This window comes from Solea solea, chromosome 21 (genome assembly GCF_958295425.1).
Source record: "Solea solea chromosome 21, fSolSol10.1, whole genome shotgun sequence".
Lineage (NCBI taxonomy): Eukaryota > Metazoa > Chordata > Actinopteri > Pleuronectiformes > Soleidae > Solea > Solea solea.
The window spans coordinates 11107975-11125337 of record NC_081154.1 but is presented as its reverse complement, the minus strand read 5'-3'; the positions used below and the strand labels follow the sequence as shown (position 1 = coordinate 11125337).

General features: G+C 41.4%; 2 protein-coding genes and 2 non-coding genes across 7 annotated transcripts; 1 reads left to right on the top strand and 3 right to left on the bottom strand.

The window, feature by feature from the left end:
• Nucleotides 1–76: 76 nt before the first annotated feature.
• On the bottom strand, nucleotides 77–158 carry trnal-aag (transfer RNA leucine (anticodon AAG)). Its single transcript has one exon. It is a non-coding gene; the product is annotated as a tRNA-Leu (tRNA).
• Nucleotides 159–698: 540 nt separating this feature from the next.
• Nucleotides 699–12326, bottom strand: eef2k (eukaryotic elongation factor 2 kinase). 4 transcript variants are annotated; one of them, XM_058621319.1, is made up of 20 exons: nucleotides 12074–12326; nucleotides 11232–11526; nucleotides 10756–10815; nucleotides 9191–9291; nucleotides 7846–7906; nucleotides 7702–7739; nucleotides 6915–7086; nucleotides 6505–6654; nucleotides 6273–6405; nucleotides 6018–6145; nucleotides 5322–5538; nucleotides 5154–5218; nucleotides 4574–4651; nucleotides 4181–4237; nucleotides 3985–4050; nucleotides 3246–3377; nucleotides 2431–2619; nucleotides 2219–2343; nucleotides 1951–2129; nucleotides 699–1562 (listed from the first exon to the last, which is right to left on the bottom strand). In XM_058621319.1, the coding sequence occupies exons 2-20, from the start codon at nucleotides 11508–11510 to the stop codon at nucleotides 1450–1452; spliced, it is 2343 nt and encodes a 780-aa protein (XP_058477302.1). In that variant the 5' UTR covers nucleotides 11511–11526; nucleotides 12074–12326; the 3' UTR covers nucleotides 699–1449. The 4 variants fall into 4 exon arrangements, with proteins under 4 accessions (XP_058477302.1, XP_058477304.1, XP_058477303.1 ...); XM_058621321.1 differs by lacking the exon at nucleotides 3985–4050; XM_058621320.1 differs by lacking the exon at nucleotides 10756–10815.
• A 654-nt stretch (nucleotides 12327–12980) lies between these two features.
• trnal-uag (transfer RNA leucine (anticodon UAG)) lies at nucleotides 12981–13062 on the top strand. Its single transcript has one exon. It is a non-coding gene; the product is annotated as a tRNA-Leu (tRNA).
• Nucleotides 13063–13455: 393 nt separating this feature from the next.
• On the bottom strand, nucleotides 13456–17334 carry LOC131449026 (uncharacterized). The gene is made up of 7 exons (XM_058621955.1): nucleotides 16950–17334; nucleotides 15950–16033; nucleotides 15789–15877; nucleotides 15529–15714; nucleotides 14894–15031; nucleotides 14610–14802; nucleotides 13456–13917 (listed from the first exon to the last, which is right to left on the bottom strand). The coding sequence occupies exons 1-7, from the start codon at nucleotides 17245–17247 to the stop codon at nucleotides 13601–13603; spliced, it is 1305 nt and encodes a 434-aa protein (XP_058477938.1). The 5' UTR covers nucleotides 17248–17334; the 3' UTR covers nucleotides 13456–13600.
• Nucleotides 17335–17363: the final 29 nt, after the last annotated feature.

Genomic DNA, 17363 nt, shown 5'->3' with positions numbered 1-17363 from the left:
TTCTCATTACACACATTATGGGTACGAAGAAATTCTGTAACTACATTGCGGATATTGAATATAGACAAAACAGTATTGGCAGCGGTGGGATTCGAACCCACGCCCCCGAAGAGACTGGAGCCTTAATCCAGCGCCTTAGACCGCTCGGCCACGCTACCTGCCCATATTCCCTACCGTGACGTCAATATGTACTAATACTATAAACCATACATATGTTTTTGTTACATTGCACCTATCGTTAAAGACTAAATTCAAATTATATATATCAATTGACTACATTTACTGCTAATTCCAGTTTTAGCTCATCATTTACTTTCAGGTTTTGTTTTATATATTGGGCAATGCTGAGTCAGCTATTCCCAGCTATTTGTCTATGTAGATCATTATGCAAAACTATCACCACACTAAAACTGCATCAAGGTGTGGCAGAAAGAAGAGTTCTAAGTTGTTGACAATAGTCATTTTAGTGGTTCAGTCACCTCAGGTTACATGGCATGCCTCTGATCACATGCAGCTAAATTTGACAGATGGTCTGAAAGAGCAGTGAGGGAAGCCATTTATGTCAAAACTGAGAAATCATCTCTCAACAAAGAAGTTCTATGTCACAACTCTTGCCATGCTGTTATTTCATCTCTTCTTACAGGACAGAAGATAGAGACATAGAGAAATAGACAGACACACTCGGCAACATTCCCAACTGCATTTTCTGGGAACATTTATTATTTGTTTGCTTTAGTTTCAACAGAAAAGGGAGTGCAGTGTTTTTAAACTTCTCATGTTTACAAAAATCACAATTTCACAATATGTGAATATTATGAGGTTACTGACTAGTTTTAGTGCCATTTATTAAGTGGTACCAGTTATTACTTTTTTAATAGGTAAATCAGACAAGAAACGTTTGAAAAATTAAAACACATTATTAATTTTGTGTTATTGAAGTGATACACATTAACCTTAAGTAAAAGGCTCAAACAAACCAGTCTCTGTCTTCAGATCGTCGTTGACTTTTTGTCTCAGGAAGAATGCATGACAATGTTTTCCAATAAAAAGCCATTCAAACTTTATTTTACAGTTTTCGACTCCAAACATATTTACATATATTAACCCGGTGTAATTGTGTAAATGTTTGGAGCAAAGTAAAAAAAAATTCGCTGTTCAGCCTTTGTTTTTTTTGACACAACATTCACTTAACCAGACAGATATTTTTTAAAAATACAGGAATCTGAATGACTGGCTTCAGAGAAAGTTGGAACAGATTTCTAAGCCCGGGGACATGCACGCGCACACACACACATCTTTGATCACCAATAGGAAAAGAAAATCTTTTAAGATTTTATAATTGAAAAGTATGTAAACTGGTTGTATCCTGAATATGAATGTACAGTACACATACAGTAACGCATGCACTCGTCTAGCATTTTCATATGATGTAAATGCATATATGCGGAATCACTCCTCCTCCATCAGCGCCCAGGCCTCCTCAGCTTTCATGTAGTACTGGTTAGCCAACCTGCCCTTCATGGCGGCCATGGCAGCTTCTGCTGCTTCAGTAAACAAATCACCTGCAGGGAGGGAGGGAGAGGGGATGTCAGAAAAAGTACAGTGCGATAAATCGTCAATTATTGAAACTGTAACTGTAGCCAGCTCCGTTTCATGTCATGTCCCACTGCATATCAGTGTAAAATGATTTAAAAAAAAAGAATCCATAGAAAGTATCTAAACTGAACATATTTAGGTAAGTTGGAAATACATAATATAAAACAAAAGCTGAAACATGGCTTATTCAAGAGTTCCTATTGATGCTGTTCGACTTTTCCAGGGTTGAAAATAGAATCCCCTGCATCTACAGTACATGTCCTCATTTTAAGAATAAATACTGTTGCTTTTCAAAAAAATAAACAGACTAATAGCAGGTGACATAGTCACTGTGAAGCCAGTGTGGTGTCACACCTGCTCTCTGTGGATCTGCTTTGAGCTGGAAGCCTCCCTCTTGGTACATCTCTGCCTGTCTGGCCAGCAGCAGGTAACTGGGCTCATCCTGTGTCCCATCAAACTCTCCGCCCTCATCGTAGTCCGTCATTGTCAGTGCACTATCATACCAGTGAATCGCTTCCTCCCAATTCTGCTTTCTGTTTGAAAGACAAAAATCAGAAATACAAATGAAATAATATTATATTGCAAAAATGCAGTATTAATAACTTCAGCGACCTTTACTGACCTGTCAGGAGGCAGATTCACCGCTGTATCAAAGGCTCTGGCCACAATAATCATAGAAGATCTGTCCCCGGCTTCAGCGGCCTGCAGGAGATACTTGAATCCTTTCATTCTGTTCCCCGAATTATCCTGCAGACGACACAAAAAAATGATTCAATACAAAACCACATTCAAATCACATGAAGTATAGAACACTTGGGATATGATTCACGGTACCTCCAGGTCTATGTCTGACAGTATGTGATGAGGCAGCTGCAGGCAGCACAGTCCTAAGGTAATAATAGCCTCCAGTTCTCCACACTGGGCAGCTCTCTCCAGGTGGAACATGGCTGAGTCCTGGTCCCACTGTTCATCCTTCTCACAGAAACGACCCCCCTCGTGGTAGCGCACCATGGCCAGGTGGACCTGTCCAGGAGGAAAGAGAGACCAATACTGTATTTAACACATGAAACAAACGGTGTGCTGCAGTAGGTGGTGTTACACGAGATGAGTTAAGAGTCTTAAAATGCAACCTGGCAATTGTGTTCTCTTTAGGGGGGATTATTGAGATTATCATTATGCAGCAAATACATGTTTAATACTATAAAACCAATTCAACTAACACAGGAAAAAATTTACCTTTGTCTCTTCATGAACAACTTACGCAAAATGTCCATTTTCTTTACTAGCCTTGATAGCCAGGGTTGAAGCTTGCTCTGTTGACCGTTGTTCTTTTTTTTGTAGACAAACTACATCTACTTATTTAATATTTGTAAATACTGGGGTGACATCCAATGTGGACTTAACAGCAGCCCCACACCGCTGTGTGACGTCTCACACTATTTTTTTTTTTATGCACCATTATTGTCGCCTCGTTATCACTGCCTGTTGTTTCAATGTTTCTAAAAATCAAAACGTGAAACTGTTAGGTATGTGTCTGTGCATGAACACTGCATAACTCTGGGTATAAAGTGCTACATCTTATACCTTTATTTTCAAGAATTCTGGCAACCACGCACCCCCGCTTTCAATTTTGAGCCACATTATCTCACCTTCCCAAGAATCGACTGGCCAATCTTCTTCTGCAGAGTAGAATTGATTCGCTCAACCTCAGTGGCCACACACGATGGTCGGTGGACGTGAGCGCGAGACGAGTGGTAGAAGCTCCACTTCTCTTCTGTCAGCTGAAAAAGCAGACCGTTCCAGGGGAAAAAAGGAAAAAGAAAGGGAGAATGGAATTGTTTGTTCTTAACCACAACAGATCAGAAAACTTTATATGATGACGGGAAATCAAGTGCAAGTTGAAAAATCACTCTCCGGTCTCAGAGATGAAGCCATCCACAAAAGATGCAGATCAGCTGTGCACTTAAGAGTTGGAGGATTAATCCACTGTTGACTTGTCAGTCAGTCAGTGAATTCAGAATGATGATGCACACATGAACACACACACACACATGCACACACAAGGTTTTTCACAAGATGGCAAAGTTGATGAAACAGGTAGATGGTGTTTCAGTTCCAAATGTCCATTTTTATTTCTATGTATTTTGCTTTTTGCATTTTGTTCAGCAAACCACGTAAAGAGCAAAGTGGATGTGGCTGAAATATCTAAACATTAAACTCATGCTTCCTAGGTTTTGAGCAGAGAAGGCGCTTTTTTACATTACATGTCATTTAGCAGACGCTTTTATCCAAAGCGACTTACAATAAGTGTAAGCTTGACAGCAATAAGACTGCACAGCGCTCCGACAGGGAAGCACATGGTTTACAAGCCTCCATGCAAGTAATCACCAATTCATTGTCAGGAGTGTTTGAATATAGGTTTGCAGAGACTCTTGGAGGAGCAACCACCCTCCCCTAGTGAGGGAAGAAACAGAGCAGGTGGAGGATGTTTAGAAGAAAGTGTGATGAGGTTAGAGAAAAAGAAAAAAAGCAAAAGAAGGATGAGAAAAGTTAAGAGATTATGTGTCAGGCGATGTTCATTTACCCGTCGCACACTGTCGTCGTCTGACTCGGAATAATGTCTCTGGTATCGATGATGGGCCTATGTAACGATACAACATGCATTACATAAGCTACTGTCAGAAAATCCTACAGTTATCTGAGCAAGAAAGAGAAAATGTTAACAGACTAACAGCCCCCTCAAAAGACTGAAGGACAAAGAAGTGTGAGTGTAAATTATACAGCAGGAAAATTCTTGTATATAAGTGTAAAAAGTATGCTCAAAAATCACCTCTACTAAAAACATTATTTAAATCGCTTACACACTGTATATTATGGCCTATTCTGTAGAGAAAAACATTATTTTAACTGATGTTGGGGTGGGTGAGCTGTGTTTACTAATAATAAACAGTCTAAATAGCCAAACTAGGACGTTTACCCCATCCACGTGGTCATTTGGATCGCCTTCACTCCTCTTCTCACTGGGGTATCCACTGTCACCGCCGCTTTCAGATTCCTACGGACAGAAAATAATAAAATCATTTCAACAACTGGAGAGCAGTCGGGTGTCCCGATCAGTGGAGACGGTGGACTGGACACTAGTAAGAACTGCTACATCGAAAGGCAAATGGTAAATGGTCTGTATTTATACAGCGCTTTTCTAGTCTTGATGACAACGCAAAGCTGCTTTGCCATTTACACCCATTCACTCACACTTTCATATAGCGCATCTATGTGCAACTCATCTGTCATACTCATTCATACACCGCCGTCAGGAGCAACGTGGGGTTAAATGTTTTGCCCAACGACACGGCGGCAGATAATTAAGGTGTCAACACACTCCTTTCAGCTTCTCTTACATGAATTTTACATATTTTATTTTGAAACATACCATCATCATATGAGCATAAAAAAATACTTGGGACTTTAAAACTGCAAATATTTGGTTAAAGGACAAGATAAGGCAAAAGTCTGATGCAGTGTTAGTTTGGATTGACATTCAGTGAGCTGCAACTTACCCTGTGTTCACCAAAGTTGTTGCCGTTGAGTCTTTCATGCTCATTCATCCCAGTAAAAGACAAACCTGTTAAAAACAGAGAGACGAGACTATTTATGACCACGCTTTGTCACACGAAACTCGCGATTATTCATGAGCAGTTCTGTGGTAATGAGTTCACCACCCGCACCAATTTGGGACCTGCCCACAGATCCAGGTGCAGTGAACGGGGACGCGAGGAATAGTGGCGAGCATGGGATGGAGTCCACGTCGCTCATGCTCTCGTCCACGGACGAAGTCTCAGAGAGGCGGGTTAGCAGCGGAGGCACTCTGCTCGTCGACAAGGTACGGACGCGGGGAGAACCACAAGGCTCCTCACAACCCCTCAGCACTGTCTCGGCTGACCTCTGAAATCAAAAAGCGGGAAGTTTAGAGGAAACGTTTAGAGGAAAACGGTATTACAGTTTTTATTATCTTGTGCAGGACGATATAGTAATAAAATGTAATGACTCTCTGAACCATAATGCAGCATTCGGTTCATACTTCTTTAATGTTTTTGTCTGAATACTTGTATTGGAACCATGGGCTGTTTCTGGTTCATTTGCAGCTTGGGAAGCATGTGAACCATGGATCAGTGATGTCAAATAACAGAAAAACATCATAACCTTGTGTTTTGCTGCACTGCTGTCTTGTAAATGCACATACAGCATCACTGTGTATGTTTTTGTATGATTTTTAAAGTGAACCATGAAAAGGGGTTTTCCATAATAGCTACTTGGCTCAAAATGAAAAGTAAAAAAGTAATATTTACTGATAAATATAATTATGCTGATTCAATGCTAGCTGGTCGATGCTTAATTTAATATAATGAAAAAGTAAAAATTACAAGCAGTTTGTTGGTGCAGTCCAGCAGTGATGTCTCTGCAGGGGAGATGTCAAAGGGCATCAGGCCCATACTCTTACAGATCTTGTTACACAGGTGTGAGTGGAAGAACAGTGCCATGCCTCGCACACCTGGAACACGGATACAGTGTGAGCATGATGTTATTAATTTATTGACTTATTCACATGTCAAATGTCTTATCAAATTATGTTTACGTGTATTTGAATCATAGTTGACTAATGACAAATTGAAACAAACCTAGATTTCCGTCGCCAAAGTCAGTCCCCTTCTCTGTGTGAATCTGAGGGTCAGTGTAGAGATCTCCCACACCCTGGATGTCCACCACAATTAGCTGGTGTCCTGACCGCTCAAAGGAGAAATGACTGAAAGCCTGGTGGGCACAACATGGAATGCATTATTAAGATTAAGATTTAGATTAAGATTAAGTGCAGATAAACGTGTTTTAAGACACTAGTGAGACGCCACTCACCTGCGGGGTAAGTCTGATGTTGTCGTCCCTAACAAAGCCAGAGTTGGAGTTGTATTTGATGTACTTGCCCTCGATGTAATGTTCCAGGTGGAAGAGAGGTTTACCAGGTCTGTCTGTCATCTCCACCACACACATCTGCATGATGTCCACCTGAGGTTTACAGAGAGATAAACAACAGTCATTAACCTGCCTTTGTGTTTAGCACAGTTTTATGTTACTTTTTATTTTTGACTTTTGACTTTGACTAGACACTCGGGAATAACTTGCACCATTTTCAGCTGCTCGGACAGCAGTGATAAAAATTCTCTAACGTGGCAGTGTTGAAGGAAAAATAAAGTTGAGGCTTGTTTTTCTGTTTTTTTCCTGGCTATTGTCAAGGAGTGTGTTGACTCCAAGCATTTATCTTGTACCTGTTTGGGCGGCCGATGTCGGTTGTATTCCTCTCCCCAGAGTTTGGCCTCCATCTGCAGCCTAACGTCTTCAAAGTAAACATCTCTGCTCACTGACTCCATGTATCGCTTTGCAACATAGTTGGATGCTGATTTCCAGTTGCTGCTGTGCGAGAAATTAGACAATTTCTTCCTAGAGGAAAAAGAATAAATAAAAAGCAGTTACTTACTTTAAGGTTTATACATTTCATGTTATCAGGAGGGCGTGGCATTTGTCACATTCATCCTGCTGGATATGACAGTAGCAACCACATCTGAAATGTGGTTTATTTGCTTAACCACATTTCAGATGCAGACATTTCATCATGTTAAAGAGCCCGACATGTTTAAGCTTGTAGGGGCTGTTGACGGGTGGCCCTCTTAAACAGTTCCCACATAACTGAGGACTAAACATCAACAACAACACTATTATTCCTATTCTCAATGCTGCAATGCTGTGCAGAAAACAAAATAGAGTGGACCACTGTCCACAACATGTGGTTTTACTCAACAATACACATCCAGGAAGTCATTACTGTGAATACAAAATGTAAAAAAAAATAAAGCATTTACAGAGCTGGCTCAGTGTGATGTTCTCCATACTATCTTTGGCTCGGAAACAGCTGAATCTGTCAAGAAATGTGAAGAATGTGGACCTGCACCTCCTATAGGCCAAAATGAAAGAGTCACATATTCCTCTACTCTTTGTTTACAATGAGACCAAGACGTCCACTGTCACTGAATTGATGGGCACAGGAGAAACACTTACGTTCTGAAGCACTCCCTCATCGCTCCTTTCCCAAACGGCTGTGAGAAAGCAGAGGACACAAATAAGACAGGCAAAAAAAAGAAATGCTGCAAGGCACTCTTTTATTCAAGTGTGTTTTAAATATTGGCAAGCAGGAAGTAAAACCTGAGAAGCCATCTTGATGTGGACCTGGTCTTGAGCCCACTCGCCTGTGACGGCATTGTACCTGTGAATTCAAATTTAGCCAAGTCAGTGGTCTAAAACTCTTGGCCCTTTGATCAATTTTATGTTACGTTACGCCACTGAAATGTTTGTTTTTCTTCACTTGACTGCCCCGTACTGACCAAATTACTGTCAATATCGTATAATTTCTTCTTTTGTTCTATTGCCAGTTATCAGTTCTTGTCATAAAGTACCATAAAGTAAAAAAAAAAAAATAGTGAAACTGAAAAGAAATGTTGCCACAGAAAAAGTTTTTCTGATCATATTAAATTGTGGACAGAATATCGTCAGGGAAAAACTCGTGCAGCCCAGTGGTGATAAAATCTACATGTTGTGGGTGTGTACTGGGTCAGTGTGTGTGTTTGGCACTGTAGGGTGCGTCTCCTGGGTTAATGATTAATGCCTTGACAGTAGCTGCAGCTGTTAAAGTCTTCACAGCTGAAACCAAAGTGCCATTAAACTAGAAACTTTTAATCTCTCTCTCTTTTTTTTACACACCTTTAAATGCTCTTCTGCTCCTACGTCTTCACCGTTTTCTGCCAACAGTGATTTAAGTCTGAGAACATGGGATACTACGACCGCCATTCAATGCAGTATGGGTACATACTACAGGGGGCATTAGAGAAGGAAAGAGGAGTGGGGTTTCATGGGGGTAAAATTAGCATGTGGAAAAAAAACAACATCTCCTGACAATCCGTCCTTTCTCTGCAGCCAAGTCACAACACCATGTGTTATGTAACGGGCCTAAAACCCACACACACAAAAGCAAAGGAATTTTTTTCCTTCCTGTTTTTTTTTTTTTAACCAACACCGTCCCATTGTGTGTCACTGTCATAATTCAGAGTCAGAGTCACTTGTGTTTGAAATATGGGCCAGCTGTGAATCTAGCACAGGACAATATTTACATATTAAAAACATGTCACATGATAAAGTGTAACTTGAAGGTGGTCATCTTTAACGACACACAAAGTGAAGGGCCCTTTGTTTCTGTTGAGGGGTGGTGGAGACCAACACAAAGCTAAAAAGGGAGAGTAAACACAGGACTCACACTTGATAGCCAAAAATGCGGTCATGAATGCTAAACTAGCTCCAACTCAGGCGAGTGACTAAATGGACTAATGTTTTCCATCATGTTGGCCATATTAATATCATTAGAAACCAATACACACAATTGTCTAAAACATTAAACAAAAAATGAGTGAACACTTGCCACAAATGTAAAAACAAATCCTGATTCTTTTGGGTCTTAGATATCTTGGTATCCACAGCCACACAAAGTAATTCCTACCTGTAACGAACGCAGGGCTCAGTCAGGATTTCCTCCAGGTGAAACTGTGCCCAGGGGTCAGGCATGGCTTTAGCCTTTGCAATTGCATGTTTCCACGCGTCCTGTTAAAGTACGGAAACATGAATTTGTAAACAGTATTTGTGGCAGAATGGGGAACTGGATTTCCAAACGGGTTTGCCAGAATAAACAAAGATGAAGAGGAGGAGCTGTCCAAACGAGAAACAGTGAAAACTCTATTTTAGGGATGCAGGATATTATCGGTAGATAATGGCTTTAAAGTGTATTATTGGCTATCAGCAAACATACCAGGATGCTGCTGATAAGACTAATGACAACAACAACAGGCTAAATAAGCTGCTACCTCCTTGGCTTCTATGCTAGCGCCGTCTACAACTAATATTTGTTTTGCATTTATTTATTTTTCTCAATGAAGAAAATGTATATCTAAATCTGCTGCAACAGGAGTATGAAAAATACAGCAGGAAACTACCTCTGCAGTTGGGCACAGGGACAATGTTTATATACATATACATATATATACATTACATACAAACTCTCAATATGTCAGCATATCGGATATCAGCAAAAGGTCCAATATCGTGCATCCCTACTATAGTTCTGTGCACAACACAGTCAATTTCATCCCCTAAATGCTGATACTGTCCTAGCTGACGGAGCAAATTATAATCCCACTGTTTCCACATTGAACAGCTGCCCCTCATTCTTTTAGCTGCATCAAAGCTGATGCAAATGTGAGTCTACTCTAAGGATGACACTTGCAGATCAGGAAGAAAGTAAAGAGAAGAAAAAGGAATCATTTTGAAGTGCAAAATAAAAAGGAGATCGACCAACATGGCAATGGATTACAGCACCAACAGGCTGGTAAACATCAGTATATTCATATGATCACCATGGCACGTTTACGCTCCGTCAGCACTGCTGCTGTATTCTTAGTAGAACCTATGAATCAAGTCTTACTACTCAATCGGTTCCAGTAAGGAGACACACCCTACAATGTACAGTGCTGCACGTCTCCCTCGTGTCCTGATCTCTAAGCAGCAGGCACATATGATTATTTTTAGAGACCAGGATTCACATGAGAAGAAATATGAAGGGTCATGTTTTTTAACAAATAGGATCTCATGTCTGTTTGTGGGACGGAGCTGGGGATGCATCTTACGTCAGACCTCACCTTAAATTACAAATTCTAAAATGAGAAACTTTATGGCCTGGATTAAATAGTATAGCCCGGTATGGTAGTGAAATACACCTCCTTCTGAGTTTTGTTTTCAGCAGAGCTATGTACAACAATACTGTGATTGGTCAGAAAAGAAACACACTCTGAAAGAAAGGAGGATGCATCAATAAAGATGTGCACAGCATAAAGAAAGTCATGGGAAGGGAGGGAAAGGGAAGATTATGATGCAAAAAAAATAAAAAAAAACATTCCAGTTCAGTAATGGAAAAAGAAAAGTAAGCTTTAGAGTGCAGCAATGAGAAGGGAGGCGTAGATGGTCACTGGTGAAGAGGGAGAGAAGAAAGATATAATTTCATCTGTGACGTACCCGTGCACTTTCAGACAAAACCTTGTACGACCGAGGCTCTGCCACTGTCTCGGTTTCATTCTATGTAGAGGAGTGAGGAAAACAGCTTTAGATGCTTTACACAACAACAGCAAAGAAAGAAAAATGAAAAGGGCATTCATTCTTGGTGTCGGCTGGTACACGGTGGCTCTGATACAGACACTCCCTGCTGTCCAAATACAACATGATCACAGGAAGACGTGAGAACAGTCCTGTCAGAGAGTGTTGCTGACCAGCTTTCCACTGTAGTAAACACACGTTCCCATACACACAGGACCAAGTGCACATGTTGGTTAGAGTGAGCAGGCACAGACTTCCTTATAAGGCAAAGAGATGCACTCACAATTGCAGAACTACAACACAGTAAATACATTTGAATTAATATTTTCTACTGGTCTCGGTAAACAATCATCCACCTTCCCCCCACTGTGCTTGGTGTTGCCCAAATAACAACTCACCAGATATTGGAAATGGCTCTTGGGAAGAGAGTTTGACAGACTCTTGGGAAGAGAGTTTGACAGCTGCCGTGTGTACACCTGTTTCCTCAAGTAGTGACAGATTTCTTTGGCAGAGTCGTCCAGTATGGGGCAGATGATGTGGTCATCATCGTCCTCGTCGTCACTGCCGTTGGTATCGCTCAGGGAGGACGACCGCTGGCTTGGGGTATGGCGTTGGACAGAGGGTCTCTTGGCACTGTTGCCCACCTCCTCCATGCTGAACATCATTTCGTCGTCCATGATGGCTGTTGTTTTCCTGAGGAGACAATTGTGGACTTAGGGAATGGCAGCCATGATAGGAAAGGAACACAACAAGCCTGCATCGTGGCTGCACAACAGTTGCAGTTGCAGATGCACAAACTGTATGTGTACATCTGCAAAATGTGAGAAAAACATCTTGGAAGCTGCAGCTCATACGATACACGATCAGTTAAAATATAAAGTAGCAATAATATTGATTTTTGCATCACCATGTTAAAGCCAAGTACAACACTGCACCTGCTATTATTGTTATTCAGCATCTGAAGGATCATCGGTCAGTTTAGCTACAGCTGGTTGTGTTTGTGACACATTTGCACACATTTGTCTAGGGTGGAGCAGAGGAATTGAAACACCAATCAAAATACATTTGGGCTCCTTCCACAATGTGCTCTGGTAGACAATACGCCGAGGCAGCCATGAATGTCGTGAAATTATGTAATCATTGTTTACTCGTTTTGCAGCATTAGCATGCTGCAAAACGAGTTCCCATAAGGTATTAGCAATTAACAGCATGCCTTATATAGTTTGACCCAGGGACTTACCTTTAAACACTTCAGCTTAGCAAAATGAGAAAATGTGCGTAGAAACAGAGGGTGTTGTTCCGTGTCTCAGTTTCTGTAATTATCTTTGTGTCAGGATTGCATTCAGTGAGTTTTAAGGCTCCTCCTCCCAGATCAACAACACCAAAACACACCAGAAGTTCGGTCCTGGTTCTCCAACGTATCCCGTAGATCCGAGGACGTGACTAGCAACTAAATGCAGTTGCCGTGATTGTCCACCACAGCGACTGGAGCTCGCTGCACGTAGCACAATGTTCTCTTACAGCCACGCCTCTCGCCTCCCGCCTCCTGCTGCCTTCGATGCCGTCGGAAATACGAAACGTAACGTGTGTACCTCCAGTACACTTACTACCTTTTAAATCACAAGTGGTCTGAAAACATTCTACTGTTCTCATACAAATACGAGCTTAAATGGCCGATACAAAAACCCAATACAATTATCTGACCATAATTTTGCAATAAATAAAAATCAAACAAAAACAAAACATGGTATAATGAAATATGACCAACAAACTGTTGTTTCACAACAGAAAGACGTGAAATGACGGAGGCATCATGAAAGCAGCACGGGCAAAGATTCTGACCAGGCCACAACAACTCCCTCCCACGGTAGATAGAAGTACTGCAGAGACTACAGCAGCAACACTGTTCGTGTTTTTGTACAACTTTTGGCATTTTGTTCAGCAAAACTGTATGTTCGTGTTTTTGTGCAATTGTTGGCATTTTGCCTTGGTTTTAGGGCCACATCCTGTAGGTATGGTCAAAGTGGTTGTCTCGATTGTGCTTAGGTATATGTTACGTTGACTGCATATTAATGTTATAATTTTCAAACTATTATACATAATATATCGACTATATGTCGTGTACTGCGTTGGGCCGTAAAGCATGTGGTAGCGTGGCCGAGTGGTCTAAGGCGCTGGATTTAGGCTCCAGTCATTTCGATGGCGTGGGTTCGAATCCCACCGCTGCCAGAATGTTTTCTTTTTTCCTCTGCTTCGATATTTGTAGAACACGTATTCCATATTCAAGATTTGTATGTCAAAGGTTTGAAATTACACACAAAACAAAAAAGGACATCCGCCACCTACCCCCTAATACAACTACGCCATCTTGTGGCTGTACAGGCGAAGCAAGAATTTAAGTGAACACTGGTATTTAAAATTGGTTTAGCATATCACCCTTTTCCAACACAGCCCTGATCATTTCAAACTAGATTACACTCAAATGAAAACTGCTGTTTATAAATGTGTTCACGTACCGCCTCTGTTGTCAGAAAGAACTACAGTTTTGTTGCTCTGAGGTTTTGTCAGACTTTGCTGTCTGTGTTTCTAATACAACATAATAAAACAACCGTGACAAGAGAAAGTGGTTCAGTAAATTTAATGCAAAGGAATTAGAAACACATAAATAAATATATAGTATTGCTCCTCATGATACAAAGTGATTTATTCCATTGTAATCTGTGATAAAGTTCTATGACCAGTTCTAATAATTAGCCTTCAAATCTAATCAAACATCAGGCTTCCCAGGGTGTTTTTCTTTCAAGTGCTGAGAAGCAACAAATTGCATTTTCTGTATGGCCAGCTTCGTGTCTTCAGGTGATATCCCAAGATGCCACACGGCCCTCACTGAATTTGCAAAATGAGGATACATGAGAACTTTAATCCCCTGTCCCAGTGCAGCCTCCTCTCCCTCGCAAACCTGTCCCATAAGGGCACAGAACTCGGGGGGACTCCAAGAGTGCTCCTTTGGATAGAATCGCAAGATGTTTGTCTCCACAGCAGATATGTCTACAGCAAATAGGGGAGGGTCACAGTCGAGCAGAGCTGGGGAGAAGAAATCAAGATGTTATCAGCAGCAGCCAAGTGACATCACCCCCAAGAATGTGAACTCCCATTTGCAAGGCTTGTAATTAGCAATTTTAGACATCACCTTCAACCAGGCACCTTATTGATATTACCAGTTATAGCTGCCACAATTATCCCATTAATAGATTGTTAATCAATTACTAAATTTATCATAACAAACAAGCTTTCTGATTTTCCTGCTTCTTAAATGTGAATATTTCCTGGTTTCTTTGCTCCATATAACAAGGAAATCATTAAAACTGAATCACTTTGGTTTGTGGACAAAACAGGACATTGGAAAAGAAACATCAACATTTTCTGACATTTTACAGACCAAACAAGTACTCGGTTAATCAAGAAAATAATTGTCAGATTAATCGCTCATGAAAATAATTGTTAGTTGCAGCTCCAGATACCAGTTGTCAATCCCATTGGTGTTTAACCATCGAATTTTCCTCTGAATTAAGAAAATTGACAACATGATTGGAGAAGTAGGACATAGACTTCCATTTGAACATACTGTGTATCCAATGGCGTCACCCCCGGTGAATGTTTAATATATTCTTACCTTCAGGTTGACCAGTAAACCAGAAGACTAAGTCCACATTATGGTCTATGGCAGCAGCCTGTTAATGATTACATTTTCACAGACAAAGTGAAAAGCTCCTCACCTTCAGCAAAGGTTTTTGCATTGCGATGATCCTCCTCCAGTCGCCCCACATTATCCAGTAAAGCCACTTTTCCGGCTGCTGCGAGTACACCAGCCTGCCGCATCCCCCCACCCAGGGCTTTACGACACCGCAGCGCTCGGGCTATGAAGTCCCGGGTTCCGGCTAGTATGGTGCCGACAGGGGCTCCCAGACCCTGTTGCACACCAGAATATGAATACATCTTTTAATCTGTCTTCAACCTCTTAGAATCTGATCTGTTCTGTCTTTGTGCCTGTTGTTCCCACCTTAGAGAGGCACACACTGACAGAGTGTGTGTGCTGCAGTATGGTGGATGGAGTCACCCCCTGGGCCACAGCAGCGTTCATCACCCTGGCTCCATCCATGTGAACGGACAGACCATATCTATCTGCTAAAGCGTGGACCTGGGAGATGGAGACAGACCATCCAATCTGATCGTCAATTCCAATTTGAACAGATTTGTCTCACCTCAGTATGAGGCACATGTGCACTTGAGGAGAGTGCCGCCCTCTAGAGAGAAATTAAAATAACTTTAACCTAATCACAATTCAAGTCTTTGGCCTTAACTTAACAATTTCCTTAGAATCAAAGTTCTGCCACATTAGGACGAGGTCGTGGACTACAAGTCTTGAAAAGGTCAGTGTTTATACCAGAAAATGTTCTAAAGACATCACAAATACAAGTCCACACACATGGAATCTGGTTTCCATCACTTCATAGGACATTACATTTACTTGCATTCATTTCCTGACCTTAACCATAACTACTACTGACCTAACCCTAACCCTGACCTCATCCTAACCATACAACATGTATCCACCTTAAACTTGCTTTGGTCCCCATAATATGACTGTATAAACAGATTTAGGTCCCAACAACATGAGTAATAAACAAAACACACCTCCTGCAGGAAGGTCAGAGGCAGCACACGCCCTCCCTGTATGTTCTGTGTGTTCTCCACACAGATAAGGCGAGAGCGTGGGTAGTGAGCATCAGGGTAACCGTGACGAATCTTTGATTCCAGCTGATCCAAGTCAAATGTTCCATCAGGGAGGGTGGTCACCGTGGTGGCGTGGACACCAGCCAGCTGAGACAACACAAAAACACACCCCCTAAGGAACTGAGCTGCACATGAGATTTACTGTGCTGTGACACACTCACCTGTGCACTTCCTCCTTGTTCATAGATGTGTAAATGGGACAAATCGCCCACAATCATCTCGTCGCCGCGCTCCCGGCAGTGCACCATCACTGCATGAAGAGCAAGCACATTTATGACCTCTCTGATGACATAACGATACATTCGGTGAAAGCTCGGCTCACCTGCAATGAGGTTACTCATGGTTCCTGTGGGGACAAACAGCGCCGACTCCATTCCAAACATATCAGCTGCTATCTTTTGTAGATCTGCGGGGAAAAAGGCAAATACAATACGATCTTTCTGTCTTCTATTTCCTGTAGTTTGTGATTTATTTATATTTTTTCACCAAGGAAGTTATTTGTCTGCCTGTAAGTAAATTGATGTGTTGTGCAGTTATGGAGTATGGCCCATTGAAGAAATTATTAGATTTTGGTAGTTATTCATATACAGATCTCCATTCAGTTTTTTTTCTGTTGAGAGATTGGGGAGTGTATTGGTAGTGTGGGAATCTGAGTGTATTTGGCAGAGGTGTTATTATTATTATTATTGTTGGTGGTGGTGGTATTATTATCATTGTTATATGCCATCCTCTCTAGCGCTGCATAAAGTAGTAAAAGACTGTGAAATTTCAGAGAAGCAGCTGTGGTGTACTTTGTGTAGTTGCATCATTTTATTCTCTGCTGTTTCAGAAAGCTGACAGGGTGTGAAGAATACGGGTGTGTTGTATTGTGTTGTTAGCCCAGTTGTAAAGCCCTCAGGGGGAAATTTGTACATTTAAATGAAATAAATGAAACTGACTTCTCTGTTTGGATAATGAGAATAAAACGTTTGCTGCAATAGTTAGTCCACTGCTAAATAAACTGCCGACTATTATGATTTTTAAAATGTTATCTGGTATACTATGGTTTGGGAAACACAGATGCACATGTTTTGTACCACTGTGAGGATCATGGTTCTGTGTGTGTGTGTGTGTGTGTGTGTGTGTGTGTGTGTAAATGGACACAAAACATTATCTAAAGAAAGAGAAAATTGAAACCTTCAAAGTTATGAAAGTGTGTTTTTAGCTCAGATTATTTCTTGCCTGTTTGAACGCATGTAAAATGATTAATAGTCCTGCATAAAAGAAATGCATATGTAAAAAAAAAAAAATAAATACATTCACCATCATGGTTTAGCTCTTACCATTAACAGTAGGGTCTTCTCCCATTACGTCATCACCGACCTCGGCCTCCATCATGGCCCGGCGCATCGTAAGTCCGGGCATGGTCACCGTGTCACTGCGAAGGTCCACCAACCGGACGTGTGACGCCTCTGCCGGCCCGGGACACAGGGGCTTCGCGGTGTTGTAGTAGCCCCGTGTGGAGCTCCGTCCCCGCGCAGGTGCATGACGCCGAGGTTCACAGGAAGCGACGATACTTGTTTTATTAGCAGTGTTTAACAATGAAGACAAAAGTCTGGAGGAAATGACTTTAACAGACATGTTACTCTACTGTTTGTATCGCCTTCATTGGTGGAGTTTTTGCGTTGAACCTTGGATCCTTTTTCAGCTGCCAGCCAGGACAGTTAATGGATTACCTATCAGCTTGTGCACATAAC

Coding starts and splice junctions, on each gene's coding strand:
- eef2k (XM_058621319.1), bottom strand. CDS start 11,510: ATGGACGACGAAATGATGTTCAGCATGGAGGAGGTGGGCAACAGTGCC. Junction 9,292..10,755: donor TTTTGTCTGAAAGTGCACGG/GTACGTCACAGA, acceptor GTACTTTAACAG/GACGCGTGGAAACATGCAAT. Junction 5,219..5,321: donor TGTGGGCAGGTCCCAAATTG/GTGCGGGTGGTG, acceptor TGTTTTTAACAG/GTTTGTCTTTTACTGGGATG.
- LOC131449026 (XM_058621955.1), bottom strand. CDS start 17,247: ATGTCTGTTAAAGTCATTTCCTCCAGACTTTTGTCTTCATTGTTAAAC. Junction 15,715..15,788: donor AACAAGGAGGAAGTGCACAG/GTGAGTGTGTCA, acceptor GTGTTGTCTCAG/CTGGCTGGTGTCCACGCCAC. Junction 14,803..14,893: donor TCAGTGTGTGCCTCTCTAAG/GTGGGAACAACA, acceptor GGTGTGCAACAG/GGTCTGGGAGCCCCTGTCGG.